This window comes from Rhinatrema bivittatum, chromosome 13 (genome assembly GCF_901001135.1).
Source record: "Rhinatrema bivittatum chromosome 13, aRhiBiv1.1, whole genome shotgun sequence".
NCBI classification, from domain to species: domain Eukaryota; kingdom Metazoa; phylum Chordata; class Amphibia; order Gymnophiona; family Rhinatrematidae; genus Rhinatrema; species Rhinatrema bivittatum.
This window is the reverse complement of record NC_042627.1, coordinates 82,126,665-82,148,938: the sequence shown is the minus strand read 5'-3', so window position 1 is coordinate 82,148,938 and position 22,274 is coordinate 82,126,665. Positions and strand designations below refer to the sequence as shown.

The 22,274-nt window shown below is 51.3% G+C and overlaps 1 protein-coding gene across 1 annotated transcript in view; it reads right to left on the bottom strand.

Moving 5' to 3' along the window:
* ADAMTS7 (ADAM metallopeptidase with thrombospondin type 1 motif 7) overlaps positions 1-22,274 on the bottom strand; it is a 140,495-nt gene that overhangs the window by 5,328 nt on the left and 112,893 nt on the right. The window contains 4 exon segments of the mRNA XM_029574774.1: positions 4,334-4,493; positions 10,595-10,741; positions 12,369-12,542; positions 21,336-21,488. Of these exon segments, the coding sequence (XP_029430634.1) occupies positions 4,334-4,493; positions 10,595-10,741; positions 12,369-12,542; positions 21,336-21,488 (634 nt within the window).

The window sequence follows — 22,274 nt, the reverse complement described above, 5'->3', positions numbered from 1 at the left end:
AGATGAAGCATTCTTTTAGCATGTAGGGATCTGTAGTAGCTTGGCCTGTTCTGTTTTCCTGATAGGAGGTGTATTGATATTTTAGATTCTGGTGTAATATTTGTGGTATTCTTTTTCATAGGTAGGGTTGTTATTCGTTGAGTGTTGGCAGATAGTATTGTGTTGATACGGGAGGATCGTGCCGAAATATATCACAATAGGTATGAGGCCATATGAATTCCAAGATGCAAAGTTTTCTTGTTGGCATCACAACAGTGCATGAAATTATCACAACAACTTGTATATTAATTTTACCTCAGAATGTCACTTTTCATGTAAAATATGTTGCTATAAATGCATAAATTAAAATTGTGTATGGGGAGGGGGCGCCAGGCTGTAAGGTTTGCCTAGGGTACCCAAACCCCTTACTGCCATGGAAAGTTTGCCTCCCAGCGATGCCAAAGGAAGACTCTCACATTCCTTTTGCTGGCATCACTACTTAACTGGTTAATATTAGTAGTCCAGGAACTCATTCCCAGATATCGTTAACCTTGCTCGCTTTACTCTAAATATCAGCATTAGCCGGATAAGTCAAGTCTGCCTTGGAGTAACCTGAAACACGAGACGTTATTCAGAGAAATTGTATCTACACGATGGCTTATCTAAAATGTATCTGGCAAAGATATTGAAAACCTGAAGTAATTCCTGTTACTGCCTTTGAATATCAACCTCTCTGTGTTTCTGCTGCTTTGAAGCTTTCCAAGCTATGCACTGAAGCCTGGCAGTACATGAGATGTGACACAGCCTGTAGCCTGGGAATTTAAAGAATGCGTCCTCCGCGGTTGTGCGTAGGAAGGACCAGGCTGTTGCTAAGCAGCACCCGCTCCTACAGAACAAAAAGACAGACACACACACACACACACAGAGACGCACAGACACACACACACACAGACAGACACACACACACAGACACACCCCTCTACACACATACACAGACACACACACAGAGACGCACAGACACAAACACACACACAGACAGACACACACACACAGACACACACACAGAGATGCACAGACACAAACACACACACACGCACAGACACAAACACACACACACGCACAGACACACACACACACACACCCTCTACACACATAGACAGACAGACACACACACACACACAGACAGACAGGCACACACACACACACCCTCTACACACATAGACAGACAGACACACACACACACCCCTCTACACACACACACACCTACACACACACCCCCTTTACACACATAGACAGACAGACAGACAGACACACACACACACCCACCCCCAAGAGAGGATCCCTAAGCCCTCGCATGCTAACGCTTCAAGTCCGGACTTTTTTGCTTGCTTTGCATATATCTGATGACATTGGTGGACCGAGAGAAAAGCCTGAAATGTGTAGAGTAAACGATAATTTGCTGATTTGTGATTTGTGTGTTTCTGCTTGTTAAATAAAAAGTTAAAAAATGTTTTTTACTTTAAAAGAAAAATGTCATGGTGGCTTGGCCCTTATGAGCTGGAGCATTGTTAATTGTATGGGAAGGGTGTGAAGCAAAGTCTTTGTATTGGTTTGTGTGAGTGCGTCCGGGGCTGAATAACAGCGCTGGTTGGCTAAGTCTATTCGCTGGGAGAATAAATCTGAAGTTATCCAGGAACGTGTGTACCCACATAAATATAATATAACTGGTTAAATTGTAAGTGATGACTGGTTAAGCCAAAAATCCCCAAACCTGTTAGCCAACAAGTATTTCCCCAATCCTCCCCCTCCCCTGCCAGGCCATCGTGGCCCTCCAAGCAATTACAAGTTAAAGAATGGCTCCATGTCTTCTCCCCCCCCAGAACCTCCAAACCCCCGAGACTGCACTGGGATCCAGTAGAGACTGCACTCCCCCATAGTATCCTCTGTTCTACTATGACAGTAAGAGTAACCCCCAGAACAGGAGTGGGACTGTATCCAGGAACATCTTCTGTCTGATCAGCCAGCTCCCTCTTGCGTTGAACTCTCAGGTTCTGGTGGCTGGCAGGACTTGGCAAGAAGTTCATACGGGAACAAAAAGGCACCCACGAGGGCAGAGCTGGCTACTGGAACAACGAGAAACAAAAGGATGCCTAGAAACAAACGCAGAACAATAACTGCACTGCAAGACCCAGGACAGACAGGCAAACAGAGACCATGACCAGCCCAAGGTAGGCTGTGAAGGTCCTGGGGCCAAGTCTCCCATGTCTTCATCTTGTCAAGTTCCTGAGTTTCTTCGTGTGTCAGCACATAGTCCACGACCAGCCACGGTGGCTGTGTCACTGCAGAAATTCCTGATTCCAAGTTGCCACAGGTATGCCATCGTCATGGTCCATGACCAGCCCATGGTGGGCTGAATAGGGTGCCTCATAACACAAGGCCTGCTTCCAAGTCTCTTCTTCTCTGATTCAAATCCTCAGAGGCCATCCTCGTTCTGATGCTATGGTTTCCTAGTTCCAGTCTCGTGGAGTTTATCCACCCAGCAGATCTCTTTGTACCTTGTTCCAAGCAATGTTCCTCGTTCCAAGCCATGTTTCTCATTTCAAATCCATCTTCTCTGGTTCAAATCCTCGGAGGCTATCCTCGTTCTGATGCTCCGGTTTCCTACTTCCGGTCTCGTGGACCTTGTCCAATCAGCAGATCTCCATGTTTCTCATTCCAAGTTAAGTTCAAGTCATCAGTACCCGTCGTCATGTCCTTGTCTCCAGAGTCATCTTCCATCCTCAACCTCCATCTGTCCTGACACACAAGCTGTTCCCAAGTGGCAGGTCTGAAAGTGGCCGGAGGGCTACCTCAGAAACCAGCATTGCTTTGCTGGGTCTCACTTCTGTGCGTGCAGGTTCAGCGGAGTCCGAGTGTTCCAAGTCTCCTAATACTTCCGAGCTTCTTTCTAGCACAGGCCCAGATACGCTCTCTTCCCACGGTACATACCTTGGAGCCTCACCCTGAGGTTGTGCTGTGGTCCAAGGGCTCGTGCTTTCCCCAATGATCAGGCCTCGTGCCCACTCGCAACACAAACTATGCCACAGGCGCTTCAATATATCAAAAACTCAGTGGTGCAAATTATTTCTGGTACTCCTATGCATCAACATATTTTTCTGATTTTGAAACAATATCATTGGCCCCTTATAATATGGCATAACAAGTTTAGGGCTCTATTATTTGTTTTCAAGGATACCAATGGAATAGTTTCTCCAGTGTTTAATTCAGACTTAAAAATATATCAACCAATGAGATCACTGAGATAGACATCTCAATTATTAGAGGTTCCATCTTTCAGATAGATATGATTAGATGAATCACGGATGCGATTAAGATTAAGTGAAAGCTTATTATGAAACATCCAACATTTTTATTGTAGACAGGTAAAGTGACAAGGCAGAGGTTTCTGACCAGGACTGTAAATGAATAAAAAAAACTGTACATCATCTGCATAGATTCTGTAGGCCACACAGAGTCCTGCAAAGATCTTGCCAATGGGAGCTAAGAAGCAAAGATTAGGCAGATCCCTGGGGACTCTGGTGGGCACAGAATGCCATTGGGAAGGTCTCGTGCCAATTTTAACGAGAACGACTGCATAAATTGGATTCAAGCCAGTTCTGGACAGGCCCTGAAATCCCACAGGCAGGTATAGGCCATGATAAAATTCTTTAGCTCTTGAGAGGAAGTAGCTGAAAGAAAAAATGTTCTGCTATGAGCCATTTTGGGCCCTTAGGTTGGTCAAGGAGCTATCTGTCAACCTTCTTATAGGTTTTAAGACTTGGCAAGCTGAGAAAGAGAGCCTCTCTGCCTCAGTACCAAGCCTTTGGAAGGGTCTTCCTCGAGACCTTAGGCCGGAACTTAACGAAGGTGTGGAAATTTGGCTCTTTAATCATTTATTAGACGTGGTAACTGATGGAAGGTTCCTGGTCATGGAGGCTGCTTGTTTACGTAATGTACCTACCATGACTGATGGCTTTAACACACACAACAATTATATAACAGAAAAATGAGTATGTGCTCTGTGCCTTGTTGTGGTTTTTAATTAGGAACGGTGGGCTATAAATTATTTTAAATTAAATGTATTACTGAATAATTTCATCTGAAAGAAGAGAGAAAAATGTCAAAAAGAGGTGATGTAACGGAGCAGAGGAGCGAAGCTTCTGGTAGCACTGCCCGCCTGGTCAATTATGCAAGCTGTCAGAGCTTGCGTAATTGACAGAGAGGAATCCCTTCATACAGAGCATGGTTAGAGATCGCTTAGAGCCAACGGCAGCAGGAGAGCGAGGGAGATCAGGGGGTGGGGGAATGCGCTCACTTGAGTCTGTGTTGTTGCAGTCCTGGGGGTTGCACTTCTGGGTGTTTTCTGGCCACACCTCATGGTCACACTTGCTAGGGTCCTCCTCTGTGTCCCCGGTCTGGGTGTTCACACACTTCACCAGCCGACGCTGTACGCCACCTCCGCAGGAAGCTGTGCACTGTGCCAAGAGAGAGAGGGACACGCCAGTAAGCAATGCAACCTGCGGCAGGGCCCTCCTGAGATGTAAAACCACATCTCCCCAAAAATGGAAGCATTTGTAATTTGGTAAAAATATTCAAAAGTAGATTTGGGGAAATTTTCAAACTGTCTGCTCTGTGACAGAGACTGTGGGCGCATTTTACTTGCAGATTGTGCATTTTGAACCTTCTCTTGGAGACTTGCAGCTGCTTTCTTCATGGAAAATGTGATCTACATAAATTACTTTCCTCCCCTGACCTAACCACGCCCCCTGGTTACGCCTCCTCTCCTGACCTAACCATGCCCCCTGGTTACGCCTCCTCCCCTGACCTAGCCACGCCCCCTGGTTACACCCCCTCCCTTGACCTAACCACGCCCCCTGGTTACACCCCCTCCCTTGACCTATCCACGCCCCCTGGTTACACCCCCTCCCCTGACCTATCCACGCCCCCTGGTTACACCCCCTCCCCTGACCTATCCACGTCCCCTGGTTACGCCTCCTCCCCTGACCTAGCCACGCCCCCTGGTTACACCCCCTCCCCTGACCTATCCACGCCCCCTGGTTATGCCTCCTCCCCTGACCTAGCCACGCCCACTGGTTACACCCACTCCCTTGACCTAACCATGCCCCCTGGTTACACCCCCTCCCTTGACCTATCCACGCCCCCTGGTTACACCCCCTCCCCTGACCTATCCACGCCCCCTGGTTACGCCTCCTCCCCTGACCTAGCCACGCCCCCTGGTTACGCCTCCTCCCCTGACCTAACCACGCCCTTCGGAATGTCTCCTCTCCTGATGGTTAAAAGAACAAAGAAGCCTGTGGAACAACACAGGGAATTTTAGCCCCCCTGAGGGCTGGAAATTTCAGAAACTCGATTAATGTGGGCATAATTGGCTTTGAGAATTCTCCTCCAAATGTTGCCAGTGCAGGAGCTCTTCTGGTCAGCGCCCTTCTCAGGCCCAGCCAGGACACGGGGTCATGCAGTGCTTTAGTTTCTGGTCAGCGCCCTTCTCAGGCCCTGCCAGGACACGAGCTCATGCAGTGCTTTAGTTTCCGGTCAGCGCCCTTCTCAGGCCCAGCCAGGACACGGGCTCATGCAGTGCTTTAGTTTCTGGTCAGCGCCCTTCTCAGGCCCCACAGGACACGGGGTCATGCAGTGCTTTAGTTTCTGGTCAGCGCCCTTCTCAGGCCCAGCCGGGACACGGGGTCATGCAGTGCTTTAGTTTCTGGTCAGCGCCCTTCTCAGGCCCCACAGGACACAGGGTCATGCAGTGCTTTAGTTTCTGGTCAGTGCCCTTCTCAGGCCCAGCCAGGACACGGGCTCATGCAGTGCTTTAGTTTCTGGTCAGCGCCCTTCTCAGGCCCAGCCAGGACACGGGCTCATGCACTGCTTTAGTTTCTGGTCAGCGCCCTTCTCAGGCCCAGCCAGGACACGGGCTCATGCACTGCTTTAGTTTCTGGTCAGCGCCCTTCTCAGGCCCAGCCAGGACACGGGCTCATGCACTGCTTTAGTTTCTGGTCAGCGCCCTTCTCAGGCCCTGCCAGGACACGGGCTCATGCACTGCTTTAGTTTCTGGTCAGCGCCCTTCTCAGGCCCTGCCAGGACACGGGGTCATGCAGTGCTTTAGTTTCTGGTCAGCGCCCTTCTCAGGCCCCACAGGACACGGGCTCATGCAGTGCTTTAGTTTCTGGTCAGCGCCCTTCTCAGGCCCCACAGGACACGGGGTCATGCAGTGCTTTAGTTTCTGGTCAGTGCCCTTCTCAGGCCCAGCCGGGACATGGGCTCATGCAGTGCTTTAGTTTCTGGTCAGCGCCCTTCTCAGGCCCAGCCAGGACACGGGCTCATGCACTGCTTTAGTTTCTGGTCAGCACCCTTCTCAGGCCCAGCCAGGACACGGGCTCATGCACTGCTTTAGTTTCTGGTCAGCGCCCTTCTCAGGCCCTGCCAGGACACGGGCTCATGCACTGCTTTAGTTTCTGGTCAGCGCCCTTCTCAGGCCCTGCCAGGACACGGGCTCATGCAGTGCTTTAGTTTCTGGTCAGCGCCCTTCTCAGGCCCCACAGGACACGGGCTCATGCAGTGCTTTAGTTTCTGGTCAGCGCCCTTCTCAGGCCCAGCCGGGACACGGGCTCATGCAGTGCTTTAGTTTCTGGTCAGCGCCCTTCTCAAGCCCAGCCGGGACACGGGCTCATGCAGTGCTTTAGTTTCTGGTCAGCGCCCTTCTCAAGCCCAGCCGGGACATGGGCTCATGCAGTGCTTTAGTTTCCGGTCAGCGCCCTTCTCAGGCCCAGCCGGGACACGGGGTCATGCAGTGCTTTAGTTTCTGGTCAGCGCCCTTCTCAGGCCCCGCCAGGACACGGGCTCATGCACTGCTTTAGTTTCTGGTCAGCGCCCTTCTCAGGCCCAGCCAGGACACGGGCTCATGCACTGCTTTAGTTTCTGGTCAGCGCCCTTCTCAATCCCAGCCGGGACACGGGGTCATGCAGTGCTTTAGTTTCTGGTCAGCGCCCTTCTCAGGCCCCGCCAGGACACGGGCTCATGCACTGCTTTAGTTTCTGGTCAGCGCCCTTCTCAGGCCCAGCCAGGACACGGGCTCATGCACTGCTTTAGTTTCTGGTCAGCGCCCTTCTCAGGCCCAGCCAGGACACGGGCTCATGCACTGCTTTAGTTTCTGGTCAGCGCCCTTCTCAGGCCCAGCCAGGACACGGGCTCATGCACTGCTTTAGTTTCTGGTCAGCGCCCTTCTCAGGCCCAGCCGGGACACGGGCTCATGCACTGCTTTAGTTTCTGGTCAGCGCCCTTCTCAGGCCCAGCCAGGACACGGGCTCATGCACTGCTTTAGTTTCTGGTCAGCGCCCTTCTCAGGCCCAGCCAGGACACGGGCTCATGCACTGCTTTAGTTTCTGGTCAGCGCCCTTCTCAGGCCCAGCCAGGACACGGGCTCATGCACTGCTTTAGTTTCTGGTCAGCGCCCTTCTCAGGCCCAGCCAGGACACGGGCTCATGCAGTGCTTTAGTTTCTGGTCAGCGCCCTTCTCAGGCCCTGCCAGGACACGGGGTCATGCAGTGCTTTAGTTTCTGGTCAGCGCCCTTCTCAGGCCCCACAGGACACGGGGTCATGCAGTGCTTTAGTTTCTGGTCAGCGCCCTTCTCAGGCCCAGCCGGGACACGGGGTCATGCAGTGCTTTAGTTTCTGGTCAGCGCCCTTCTCAGGCCCCACAGGACACGGGGTCATGCAGTGCTTTAGTTTCTGGTCAGTGCCCTTCTCAGGCCCAGCCGGGACACGGGCTCATGCAGTGCTTTAGTTTCTGGTCAGCGCCCTTCTCAGGCCCAGCCGGGACACGGGCTCATGCAGTGCTTTAGTTTCTGGTCAGTGCCCTTCTCAGGCCCAGCCGGGACACGGGGTCATGCAGTGCTTTAGTTTCTGGTCAGTGCCCTTCTCAGACCCAGCCAGGACATGGGCTCATGCAGTGCTTTAGTTTCTGGTCAGCGCCCTTCTCAGGCCCAGCCAGGACACGGGCTCATGCAGTGCTTTAGTTTCTGGTCAGCGCCCTTCTCAGGCCCAGCCGGGACACGGGCTCATGCACTGCTTTAGTTTCTGGTCAGCGCCCTTCTCAGGCCCAGCCAGGACACGGGCTCATGCAGTGCTTTAGTTTCTGGTCAGCGCCATTCTCAGGCCCCACAGGACACGGGCTCATGCAGTGCTTTAGTTTCGGGTCAGCGCCCTTCTCAGGCCCAGCCAGGACACGGGCTCATGCAGTGCTTTAGTTTCTGGTCAGTGCCCTTCTCAGGCCCAGCCAGGACACGGGCTCATGCAGTGCTTTAGTTTCTGGTCAGTGCCCTTCTCAGGCCCAGCCAGGACACGGGCTCATGCAGTGCTTTAGTTTCTGGTCAGCGCCCTTCTCAGGCCCCACAGGACACGGGCTCATGCAGTGCTTTAGTTTCTGGTCAGCGCCCTTCTCAGGCCCAGCCAGGACACGGGCTCATGCAGTGCTTTAGTTTCTGGTCAGCGCCATTCTCAGGCCCCACAGGACACGGGCTCATGCAGTGCTTTAGTTTCTGGTCAGCGCCCTTCTCAGGCCCAGCCGGGACACAGGGTCATGCAGTGCTTTAGTTTCTGGTCAGCGCCCTTCTCAGGCCCAGCCAGGACACGGGCTCATGCAGTGCTTTAGTTTCTGGTCAGCACCCTTCTCAGGCCCTGCCAGGACACGGGCTCATGCAGTGCTTTAGTTTCTGGTCAGCGCCCTTCTCAGGCCCAGCCAGGACACGGGCTCATGCAGTGCTTTAGTTTCTGGTCAGCGCCCTTCTCAGGCCCAGCCAGGACACGGGCTCATGCAGTGCTTTAGTTTCTGGTCAGCGCCCTTCTCAGGCCCCCAGGACACGGGCTCATGCAGTGCTTTAGTTTCTGGTCAGCGCCCTTCTCAGGCCCTGCCAGGACACGGGCTCATTCAGTGCTTTAGTTTCTGGTCAGCGCCCTTCTCAGGCCCCGCCAGGACACGGGGTCATGCAGTGCTTTAGTTTCTGGTCAGCGCCCTTCTCAGGCCCCACAGGACACGGGCTCATGCAGTGCTTTAGTTTCTGGTCAGCGCCCTTCTCAGGCCCCGCCAGGACACGGGCTCATGCAGTGCTTTAGTTTCTGGTCAGCGCCCTTCTCAGGCCCAGCCAGGACACGGGCTCATGCAGTGCTTTAGTTTCTGGTCAGCGCCCTTCTCAGGCCCAGCCAGGACACAGGGTCATGCAGTGCTTTAGTTTCTGGTCAGCGCCCTCCTCAGGCCCAGCCAGGACACAGGCTCATGCAGTGCTTTGGTTGCTCGAGGCCCCATTTCACCTTTTTCCCATGCAATGAACCAAGTCCCTGCAGGAGCCCAAGCTCAGAGTAGAGTGGACGCATTGACCAGCAGATGTCCTAACTCCACCTGTTCTAAGAAAGTCATTAATCACAGACGCCCCTGATTGGGCAGGATAAGTAATTTTAAATAAATACGATCACAATAAATAAAATGTCCAAAGCACTTAGCAGCGATGAGCTCCGGGATATTTTGCCCATAACTGTGGCACGGTTTAAAGTTACCCAGACAGAGCTCCCTGGATGACTTTGTCCAGCAGCACTGCCTGCACGAGGTGACTCTGTGCCCCGGGAACAGCCCCAGCGCTGTCTCTTGGCCAGGGGGAGCCGCTCTTGGTGTTCTCTAAAGGAAAACAAACTTTCACAAACTAATCTAGTGGGACTGAAAGGGGGGGGGGGGGGGTGACACAAAAAATTCCACACTTCACATTAAGTGAAGATGCTTACCTGTAGCAGGTGTTCTCTGAAGAAAGTAGGTCACCAGTCATCCTAATGGTTTCCAAAACTTTCTAGGGAATTCTGGGAGATCTCTCTGAGCATGCCCAGCAGTTCCCATGCTCAACTCCAGAAAGGGAGGAGTGAGAACTTGTGTAACTGATGAATTGCTGTCATCAGCTACAGATAAATAATTTTGCTTTCTCTGAAAACAAGCAGGTGGGAGCCCCTAGCTAAGGGTTGTGTTAAAAAAGCAAGGCAGAAATAACCCCCACCTCTCAAATGGGCAGCAATCTGCTTTAGGGAGGTTACAACTCCATTTATTTATTTAACAGAAAGATCACCCAAAATGATAAAAATGGACTTTAAGGGGCTGGAGATTGAATCTAGCGCTCCAAAAGACCCTGAAGAATGGACTTCCCAAATCTGCTGTCACATCGGTAAGCAAAGCTTTATGGGACATGGAGAGCACATGGTGGCCTGCACATCTCTTCTGTAGATGCTGAGCTCAGATGCGCCGTTGATGTGGCCACGGCCTGACATGATGAACCTTGAAAAGCCCTTCTAACATCAAACATGCTTAGTCTGCTATCCAATTAGATAGCACCCTCTTCCATACCAGCAATCCCAAATTTGATAGAAACAAGCTGACTCTAGTGTTTTAGTTTGCTCCAGACAGAAAGCAATGGTTCTTGTGTAAGCCAAAGTGTAAAGAATCGTTTACCTTTTTTATCAGCATCTGGCTTTGGAAAAATCTTGTAAAGATGATTGATTTAAGTCAAACGTTCAGAAAACTCACCTCTCCCCATGACCCGACCACCCATGTGGTGCATGGATGCAAGTTACAGGACCTCAGGGTGCTTGGCTTCAAAATGTCATCACAGCGTCCCAACTCTGGACAGGTAACGAGCCTTTCCTGCTCCCCTCCCCCGCAGGCTTCGGAGCACTATCAATAAAAAAAGTCAAAAGAGATCATTGCACATCACAGGTTCAGCCATAGTGTCCTAGGAATGACACTGCACCTATGTGGCCTAGAATTTAACTACACAGCACACCGTGACCAATGCTACACTAGTGACTTTCACTGAACAACCTGTAGTTACTCAGCACACTGACATACCCTACACTTATCCTGCAATTACAAGATACACCAGTGACATCCACTACACCTACCTTGCAATTTATCAGCAAAGCATTGTACTGCACTGCACTGCCCTGCAGTTACGCAGCACCCAGCAACCAACATTACACTTAGCCTGCAGTTACGCAGCACCCAGCAACCAACATTACACTTAGCCTGCAGTTACGCAGCACCCAGCAACCAACATTACACTTAGGCTGCAGTTACGCAGCACCCAGCAACCAACATTACACTTAGGCCACAGTTACGCAGCACCCAGCAACCAACATTACACTTAGGCTGCAGTTTCGCAGCACCCAGCAACCAACATTAGTCGTATAGAATTCAAGAAACTGTTAAAAACCTATCTTTTTACTCAAGCATACAACATATACTAAGCCTACTACATTATATGTCCCTGGTATTTATGCTTATTTTATGATTTTAATGTACTTGTACATAATTTTATTTTCTGATTTGTTTGAATGCAATGTTAGTGTAATATTATTTGTGTATGTTTCTAATATGTAAACCGCCTAGACGGATAGTTCCCTACCCATTGTGCGGTATATAAGAATTGTAAATAAATAAATAAATAAATTACACTTAGGCTGCAGTTACGCAGCACCCAGCAACCAACATTACACTTAGCCTGCAGTTACGCAGCACCCAGCCACCAACATTACACTTAGGCTGCAGTTACGCAGCACCCAGCAACCAACATTACACTTAGGCTGCAGTTACGCAGCACCCAGCAACCAACATTACACTTAGGCTGCAGTTACGCAGCACCCAGCAACCAACATTACACTTAGCCTGCAGTTACGCAGCACCCAGCAACCAACATTACACTTAGGCTGCAGTTATGCAGCACCCAGCAATCAACATTACACTTAGGCTGCAGTTACACAGCACCCAGCAACCAACATTACACTTAGGCTGCAGTTACACTGCACACCACTGACATACACTACACTTACACACCAGTTAGACAGCACATATTTACCAACACTCCACTCATGCTGCAATTACACGGCACACCATGACCAACACTACATTTACTGTGCAATTACACAGCACAACACTGACCTACAATACACTCATCCTGCAATTATATTGTACACTGCAACCAACAACACTTATTCTGAAGTTACACAGCGCACAACAACCAGCATTATACTGCAATTACACAGCACATCACTGACCTATACTACACAGCACACTGCAACCAACACTACATTTACTGTGCAATTACATAGCACATCACTGATCTACAATACCCTTACCCTGCAATTACATAGCACAACACTGATCTATACTACACTTAAACTGCAATGACCCTGCACAATATTGCCTATATCTGCGTGGTTCTATACTGCCCAACAGTTAATAGAGAGAGTTTGTTCTTGCCACACACTGACGCGCTGGATTTCTGTGTTTGCAGCTCTCTTACCTCTCTCCAGGATGAGGTGTACCATTCCATGCAGGGCTCTGGGTGGCAGGAGGTTTGTACTGAAGGCTTAAAGAGCATAGCCTGGCAATGGAAGGGTCTCAGGAGCCTTTGCTCCCTTGTGTCAATGCATTGCACATCCCGAAACTTCAGTCCCCCTCCACAGTTTTTTGAGCACTGTGTGATAAAGATAAGGATTATGAGAAGACACAACAGTTTATAAAATCATTAAAAACCTACTTATTTCAGAAAGCTTACAGTTTACTCTCTAACTCACAAAATTAACATTCACTTATCTTCCATATTGACACTACTTTTTTCAAACAGATATATTCATAAGAAATAATACTTTAGATTCAACCCAATTCACTGTTTAATGCTGTAGGGCATGAATGTTTATTGTATTATTATTTTAATGTCAGTTTTTATTTCGTCCTTATTTTTATCCATCATGTATGTTCGGCTGAAAACCGTTTTTTTTTTAAATTTATCCATTATGTATGTTTGGTTGTAAACCGTTTTGATTAATTCCTTTGAATTGTAAAGGCGGTATATAAACATTTTTAAATAAATAAAATAAATAAAATATAGGCTTTTTCTCAGTGTAACAATCTCAAAGGATCAAGGGAAGAATTATGGAGTGAGGGATTTAGTTTTATAGTTGATGCTATATGGTGATGGGGTGATTTGGGAATAGCAGCATTGAGGGATCATATGGAGCTGATTTTATTCTATGATGGATTTACTATACTGGCCAATGAGTGTCATTTTATGTTATATCATAACTGTACTGTTATTATTTGTAATTATATTGTATATTTTGTAACTTGTTTTGAATGCTATTTCAGAAAGACGAAAGAAAACTAATAAATGAATGAAGCAGACCCTTCCCCGATATGATAATCTCAAAGATTATGGGGAGAAAGAAGATCCCCATGTATGATAATCCCAAAGATCGTGGGAAGAAAGCAGACCCTTCCTCAGTATGATAATCCTGAAGATCATAGGAAAAAAGCAGACCCTTCCTCAGTACCATAATCCTGAAGATCATAGGAAAAAAGCAGACCCTTCCTCAGTACCATAATCCTGAAGATCATAGGAAAAAAGCAGACCCTTCCTCAGTACCATAATCCTGAAGATCATAGGAAAAAAGCAGACCCTTCCTCAGTACCATAATCCTGAAGATCTTGGGAGGAAAGCAGACCCTTCCTCAGTACGATAATCCTAATGATCACGGGAAGAAAGCAGATCCCCATGTATGATAATCCCAAAGATCGTGGGAGGAAAGCAGACCCTTCCTCAGTACGATAATCCTGAAGATCATAGGAAAAAAGCAGACCCTTCCTCAGTACCATAATCCTGAAGATCATAGGAAAAAAGCAGACCCTTCCTCAGTACCATAATCCTGAAGATCATAGGAAAAAAGCAGACCCTTCCTCAGTACCATAATCCTGAAGATCATAGGAAAAAAGCAGACCCTTCCTCAGTACCATAATCCTGAAGATCTTGGGAGGAAAGCAGACCCTTCCTCAGTACGATAATCCTAATGATCACGGGAAGAAAGCAGATCCCCATGTATGATAATCCCAAAGATCGTGGGAGGAAAGCAGACCCTTCCTCAGTACCATAATCCTGAAGATCATAGGAAGAAAGCAGGCCCTTTCCCAGCATGATAAGCCTGAAGATAATGAGGAAAAAAGTGAGCCCTTCACTAGGTACATCAATCCTGAAGATCACGGGTAGAAGTCAGTTCCTTCATTAACGCAATATTGAGTGGAGGAGTAGCTTGTTGGCTAGGAATCAGGGAAGCTATGATTCAAATCTGCTTGCAACCTTGGGCAAGTCACATCATCCTCCATTGCCTCAAGTACAAACTCAGACTATGAGCCCTCTGGGGATAGGGAAATATCTGCAGTACCTCTGAAAGGAAGAATATAAATAAGCAGACCCTTCCCAACAGGACAAGGGAAGAAAGCAGACCCTTCGCCAGTACAACATAGCCCGCTTATATCAAACCTGTTGTGCTAAGCAGGTTACAATACATTAAAACCCTATAACATCCCAGATATCATGGGGAGAAAGCAAAGCCTTCACCAGAAATGTCATAAGAAGGCATCAGACCCTTCACCAGTCCAGTATGACAATCCCAAATACAGGGAGAGCCTTTCCCAGGTCCGATAGCACCTGCTATTTCCTCTCCTTCTCACTGCTTTTATATTGTTAAACTGGGGACCCAACAGTCTGCCCTTTCTGGCATCTCTAACATTAACCATTATTAAGGTGGAGTTGCAGAAATCCACTTCTTATCCATGGGATAAGCAGCTTGGAATCTCTCCACCCCTTCAGATCCTGCCAGGTACTTCTCACCTAGATTGGAAACAGGATGCTGGGCTTGATGGACTTCTGGTCTGACCCAGTATGGCAACTTCTTATGTTCTTAACAAGATTTGCCATGCTGGGTCAGACCAAAAGGTCCATCAAACCCAGGATGCTGTTTCCAATCCAGGTCACAAGTATCTGGCAGGATCCCAAAAGGTAAATAGATTCCATGCTGCTTGTCCCAGAAATACACAGTAGATTTCCCGAAATCCAGCTTAATAATGGCTTATGGACATTTCCTCCAAGAACACAGCTACACTAACAGCTTTCACCATGTCCTCTGGCAACAAATTCCAGAGCTTCATTATGCACTAAGTAAAACAACATTTTCTCCTATTTGTTTTAAATGTACTACTTAGTAACTTCATTGCATGTCTCCTAGTCTTTGTACTTTTTGAAAGAGCAAACAACTGATTTGCATTCACTTGTTCCATTCTGTTCATTATTTTATAGACCTCTATCCTATCTCCCCTCAGCCATCTCTTCTCCAAGCTGAAGAGTCCTGACCTCTTTAGTCTTTCCTCATAGGCAAATTGTTCTAACCCTTTTATCATTTGTTTGCCCTTCTCTTTACCTTGTCTAGCTCTGCTTTTTTTTAGATAGTGACCAAAATTGCACACAATACTTAAGATGAGGTCGCACTATGGAGCGATGCAGAGGCATTGTGATATTCTCTGTTCCCTGTACGTACCAGGATCAGTCCAGGACACCTGGGTTGTGACTCCGCACCAGTAGGTGGAGACAGAGCAAAACTTGTGGGTGTGAGTCATATATGACCCTGTGCCAGCCACAGCCCCTCAGTCTTACTCTGTCTCCAGTAGGTGGTGCAGGTGCAGTCACAGCCTCTGCCTGCACTGATTCTGTTAGTCAGGTTTTTCTTTGGATTTTCCTTTCAATTGAATTTTCCTTTTAAAGTTGTATTTTTAGTGAGTGAAGTCCTGTCCGCCCTGCCTCCCAGGGGGGTTGCGAGGTTCTGAGGGGACCACCCCCCCTGGTTGAGGCCGCTGCTAGGGTCGAGGACCCGGCTTTCTAGTAGCAGCGCAAGGGGTGACACCGGGGAGCCCGGTTCACTCACCCCTCCTGCAACAGGGCTCCAGGACCGTGGACAGCGTGAAGTTAAAAAAAAAAACAAACAAAAAACAGGTTTGGTTTTATTTCTTGTGCCGGCTCTCTGTTTTCTCTAGCGCTGCCGCTCTGGTCAGTCGGGGGGGGGGGAGGCGCCGATCGCGGGGGGGCTGGCGCGGATTTGATTTCTTTCTTTTTCTCGGCCTGTCAGCCGCGTTGCGCCTCAGTCTCGCCGCGTTTCGCCGCCATGCCGCGTGGTTCTTCGTGCCGGGCCTGTGGCTCGGCGCGTGCGCGCGGCTCTCGAGGGACGGCCTGTGTGTGTTTTTTTCTTGCGTTCCGGGCGAAGAAGGATCGTCGGGGGTGCCTCGGGGGGCCCGTTCCCGGGCCTCGCGATCGCCAACGCGCGGCGGTGCCTCAGCTGAGAGGCAGCAGGACCTCTTCCCGCTAAGCGCGGGAGTGGCGGCCATCTTGGCCACAGGCTAAGAAATCGCGCGGAAACCGGTAGGGACCGTGGCCTTGCCTCCCACGCTTTTCCCCACAGTTGGGGCCTGACGGGGGGGGGGTCGCTCCGGGGGGGGTCTCGATCTCGGGAGGGCTCCGGAGACGATTCCTCCGAATCGGGTTCGTTTTCAGATGTTTTTGCGCTGCTTTTGCGTAAGGTGCTTAAATGCAAGCGTAGCAAGCGCAAACACAAGGAAGCCCCTGGGGGGGCCCCGGTAAGCGCGCCCCGAAGCAGCGGAAGGCTAAGGATGTCGGGGGGTTCCGACAGCCCCGCGGGGGAGGCGGCCTCCGCGGGGCGCCCCACAGGCGTCCGATTCGGAACTTTCCTCCGCGACGGACACGGATTTCTCAGAGGAGCCCCCGAGGGGGGCCGAGGAGATGGCGGGGGACGGCTCCTCTCAGCCCGGTGGGGGCAAAGGAGCACAGCCGGCGGACGGGGATGATCCCAAGGGGGTCCGCCTATTCCGAAGTGAAGAACTGTCCCCCTTAATCCCGGCCATCCTCCAGGAACTAGGAATCGAGGCTCCGCCGGTGGTGGTCCGGCAGGAGGCCAACATGGACTCGGTTCTCCTCGGTCTCACGGGACCGGCGGTGGCGTTTCCCTTTCACTTCTCATCGATATTTTGTTTAAAGAATGGGATACGCTGGAGCTGGGATTGAAGGTCAGTAAGGCCACGGATAAGCTTTATCCGCTCCCGGAGGACGCGCTGGAGCTGCTCAGACTTCCAAAAGTGGACTCTGCAGTCTCGGCGGTGACGAAAGAGGTCCACCATTCCGGTCACGGGAGCGACGGCTCTCAGGGACATCCAGGACAGGAAGCTGGAAGTGCAGCTTCAGAAGATTTCGAGCCGCCCAGGGGGTGCGGGCCGCTATCTGCACTAACTTCGCGATGCGATGAGCCCAGGTCCTGCAGGCGAACGCTGGTCTGTCACCGGAAGAGGCGTCGCAGGCTGATCGTTTAGAGGCAGCGATAGCATACAGAGCGGATGCCCTCCCTGATCTATTGCGCACCTCTGCCAGGTCCATGGTGGCGGCCGTCTCGGTACGTCGTCTCTTGTGGCTGCGGAACTGGGCAGCGGATGGCTCATCTAAAGCTCACCTCGGAGCCCGGCCGTTCAGAGGGAAATTGTTGTTCGGCAAGGACTTAGATGACCTGATGGTGTCCCCGGGGGAGAACAGGGCCTTCAAACTGCCCGAGGATAGGTTCAGAGCGCGGTCCTCGTTTTCCTCCAGACCCCGGTTCCGCGGTTCCAGGAAGTCGCGTCCCCCTCGTTCCTCAGGACCTTCGTATCGATCTTCTTCCTCACGGACTCCTCAGTGGCAGCAGTCCTTTCGGGGGAAGCGGTTCAGTAGACCAGGGGGAGCCCTGACCGGAGGGGGTCCCAAGGCTTCCCAATGAAGTGCGGTCAGCCCGTTCCTCGCCGCAACCTCGGCGCGTGACCCCAAATGTCGGGGCGTGGCTAACGTTGTTTCTCGAGGAATGGGCCAGGGTGACGTCGGAACAGTGGGTCCTCGATGTGAGAGAACACGGTTACGCGTTGGATTTCTTTCGTACCCCGGCGGCCAAGTTCCTCATCTCCCCTTGCAAGGCTCCGGAGAAGTAGGATGCGGTGCTAGGCACCATCCGACGCTTGGAAAGCTTAGGAGCTTTGGTTCCAGTCCCAAGCCATCAGCACGGAGAAGGCCGTTACTCCATTTACTTCATCGTACCAAAGAAGGACGGCACGTCCAGACCGATCCTGGACCTCAAAGGCGTGAACAGATGTCTACGTGTCCCTCACTTCAAGATGGAAACAATTCGTTCGGTCATTGCTTCGGTGCGGCTGGGCAAATTCCTGGCTTCCCTAGATCTCACAGAGGCGTACCTTCACGTGGGCATTCGGCCGGCGTTCCAGCAGTTCCTGCGGTTCTGCATCCTGGGGCGGCATTATCAGTTCCGGGCGCTGCCGGTTGGTCTCGCGACGGCTCCTCGCCCGTTCACGAAAGTGATGGTGGTAGTGGCGCAGCGGCGGCGCTCAGGCTTCCTGGTTCATCCTTACCTGGACGATATTGATTCGCGCAAAGTCCGAGGAACAGTGCCAGTGGGCAGTAACCAGAGTCCTACAGGTTGTGCAGTCTCGAGGCTGGGTAATCAATTTTGCAAAGAGTCAGCTAGTTCCAAACCGGACCCTAGAATACCTGGGAGCTGTCTTCGTCACGAAACAGGGCAAAGTGTTCCTCTCCCAGGAACACAGGTGCAAGCTGCAGTCTCAGGTCCGGAGGTTACTGTCTCTTCACACTCCTCGAGTCAGCGATTACCTGACGGTTCTGGGCTCCATGGCTTCAACACTCGCACTGGTTCCCTGGGGCGTTCGCTCATCTGCGGCCGTTGCAGTCGTCTTTACTATCCCGATGGAAGCCTGTCTCGGAGGAGTTCTTCCTGCCTCTTCCACTCGAGGGACAGGCGAGATCCAGTCTCCGTTGGTGGCTCGATTCCAAGCATCTGTCCTGTGGGGTGCCCTGGTGGTACCCGATTGGACGGTGGTGACCACGGACACCAGTCTTTCCGGCTGGGGAGCAGTTTTTGCCGAGGGAGGTCAGTCCAAGGCCTGTGGTCAGCGTCAACCGTCTAGAGACCAGAGCGGTCCGTCTGGCGCTGAAGGCTTTCTTGCTGTTGGCAAGGGGACAGGCGGTCCGAGTGTTATCGGACCACGCGACCACCGTGGCCTACATCAATCGTCAAGGAGGGACAAGGAGTCCTCAAGTGGCGGTGGAGGCGCAGCTCCTGATGGCCTGGTCAGAACACACTCTCGGCAACATGGCCTGGTCAGAACACACTCTCGGCAACATCGCAGCCTCCCACATTGCAGAGGTCGACATTGTCCAGACGGATTTTTTCTCAGCCGTCACCGCCTCGATCCCGGGGAGTGGGAGTTGGCGGACGAAGCGTTTCGTCTCATCTGCCGGATGTGGGGAGTTCCCCACATGGATCTGATGGCCACGTGGCACAACACGAAAGGCCCCGCGATTTACAGTTGGCGTCGGGAACAAGGAGCAGAGGGCGTCGATGCGCTGGTGCTTCCGTGGCCGACGGACGTACTGCTGTACGTGTTCCCCCGTGGCCGATGATAGGCAAGATTCTACGACGTATAGAGTTGCATCCGTACAATGTGATCTTGATGGCTCCGGAGTGGCCTCGTCGGCCGTGGTTCGCAGATCTCGTTCGCGGGGCTCCTGCGTCAGGGTCCCGTTTGTTTGGAGGATGCGGATCACTTCTGTCTCGCGGCGTGGATTTTGAGAGGATTCGCTGTTAGAGAAAAGGTTACTCAGATGCGGTGATAGCCACATTGCTGACGTCCAGGAAGCAGTCTACGTCCCTAGCTTATGTCCGGGTCTGGGAGGTGTTTGAAGATTGGTGCGTGTCGCGGGGAGTGGATCCCACTTCCGCTTCGGTTCCGGTTATCCTAACGTTTCTCCAGGCCGGTCTAGCCAAGGGCGTGCAGTTCGTTACGGGTCCAGGTAGCGGCGCTTGGTTGTTTGCGGGGTAAGGTTCGTGGAACCTCTCTGGCCCTACATCCGGATATCTCCCGTTTCCTTCGGGGGGCCAAACGTCTCCGTCCTCCTTTGCGTCCGTCTTGGAATCTTAACAGGGTTCTATCCGCCTTAGGCTCGGCCCCGTCCGAGCCCTTGAGGCGTGCGACTACTAAGGACTTTACGTTGAAGACAGTGTTTTTTGGTGGCAATCGCCTCGGCATGGCGTTTTTCGGAGTTGCAGGCCTGGTTTCGTCTTTCCACGTCAATCAGTCAGTGGAGTTCCCGGCCTTTGCGGTAGGGGAGTCCACCGATCCCCATTCTAGGGAACTGCGGAAGCTGGACGTGCGGAAGTCCCTTCTTCGTTACTTGGAGGTTACTAATCCGTTGGAGGTTACTAATCCGTTCCGGGTAACGGACCATCTGTTCGTTTTTGTTCTCTGGTCCGAAGAAAGGGGCCGCTGCTTCCCGCACGACGATCGTCCGTTGGCTCAAGGAGGCCATTGGTTCGGCGTATTTGTTGCGGGGAAAACCGCTTCCAGTGGGTCTTCGGGCTCACTCGGCTCGTTCTCAGGCTGCGTCTTGGGCAGAAGCTTCTCAGGTGTCGCCTCAAGAGATTTGTAGGGCGGCTACCTGGAAATCTTTACATGCCTTTATCCGGCACTACCGGATGGATGTCTGGGCTACAGATGCCGGGAGTTTTGGAGAGAGGGTGGTCCGAGCGGGACTCTCTGCTTCCCACCCTCGGTAACTTAGCTCTGGTACATCCCAGGTGTCCTGGACTGATCCTGGTACGTACAGGGAAAGGAAAATTAGTTTCTTACCTGATAATTTTCGTTCCTGTAGTACCAAGGATCAGTCCAGGATCCCGCCCGCAGGGCTTCGCTGAAGTAACGGAGAGTCCGCTCATTAATTTTCGTAGTTCAGTTTTGCTGATCGCTTGTTTAGCTCTCCCGGTTGGGGAGCCCGGTTCCGCCTGGAGTTCGGGTGGTTTGATTTTGAATTGGTAGTATGTTTTGGGGTTTTGTAACTTGGTTGAGATGCTACTTTGACATTACGTAAGACTGAGGGGCTGTGGCTGGCACAGGGTCATATATGACTCACACCCACAAGTTTTGCTCTGTCTCCACCTACTGGTGCGGAGTCACAACCCAGGTGTCCTGGACTGATCCTTGGTACTACAGGAACGAAAATTATCAGGTAAGAAACTAATTTTCCTTTTTATTCTCCAGTCCTTTCCTAATAATTCCAATCCCCAGCATTCTATTTTCCTTTCTTGCTTCTGCCACTCACGGAGCAGAAGATTTCAACGTATTTATTATCCATGGTAGTGCCTGAATAGTGGAGTAAGAACTTCAGGGGAAGGATCTATGCAGGAAAATAGCCTCGGTAACCAACTTAAAATACTAAGTCCGCCACATCCTGGTGTCACACACATTCACATGAACACCCAGCACCCAGCACCCAGCGTGAGGGGCTCAGGAGTTCCTGCCAGCAGATCTTGTCTGCCCTTACCTTACTCCAGTTCCCAACATGCCACAATGCACAGGGTCTCAGGTAACACCTCCGAGCCGGGATGGGTTTCTTTGTCTTGTCACATTCTCTGTCCTTGCCAGTGCTGCACTGCACTGCCCTCCAGAGAGCACCAAGGCCACACGTGGTGGAGCACTGCGACACGGAGAGAGGAGAGTCAGCACGTGGCAGGCACGCAGCTCTGTCAATTCTCATTCTCAGACGCGCTGCCAAAGTAATAAGTGTAAACGTGCGGACAAATCCCCTCGGATGCCAGGTACGGTTCACTAAAGAGCTGACAAGGCGGCAGCACGTGGCTGTTGCTTTATGTGATGCCTCTGACTCTAGCAGCAGAGGAGTGCTCCTGGGTGATGGGGGAGGCAGAGGTAAGAATGGCTTTTACTGGGGACCGTGCAGACAGGAGACATTTTCCTTTCTTTGTCTAGCAGGTCCCTCCAGGTTTTTTTTTGGGGGGGGGGAGGGGAGGGGCTTCCATTACAGACAGGACCTGTCTCAATTGAGGCAAAAGTGCCATGAGCCTTCAATTTTCAGCTATTCCGGGGTTTTCCATATTTTTAACTCCTCTCCCCCACCTCGTTTATCCAGGAATAGTCCTCTGCTTGAACGACACAAACCATGCTTTCTTCTGGAAGCCGGCACAAGAGTGCTCTCAGCCCGCTGGGTATGGTCGTGGTTGGCTGGGAGTGCAACCTCTGCAGAATCTCCCGCCCTGGCTGGCCCGAGGACTCAGAGCTGGCATCAAGCCAGCCCACAGGAACAGCCGGCTCTTCATGCCTCCGGGGCACGTCCCAGACGGGGAAACTCAGGAGAATCGCCTGAGCAGCGTGCGTTTATCTGGGGAGGGAATGCTGTTTGACCATGTAAAGTTTACGGAAATAAATGGGAACGTATCTTCGGAAGGCACCCATGATTGGCAGTGGG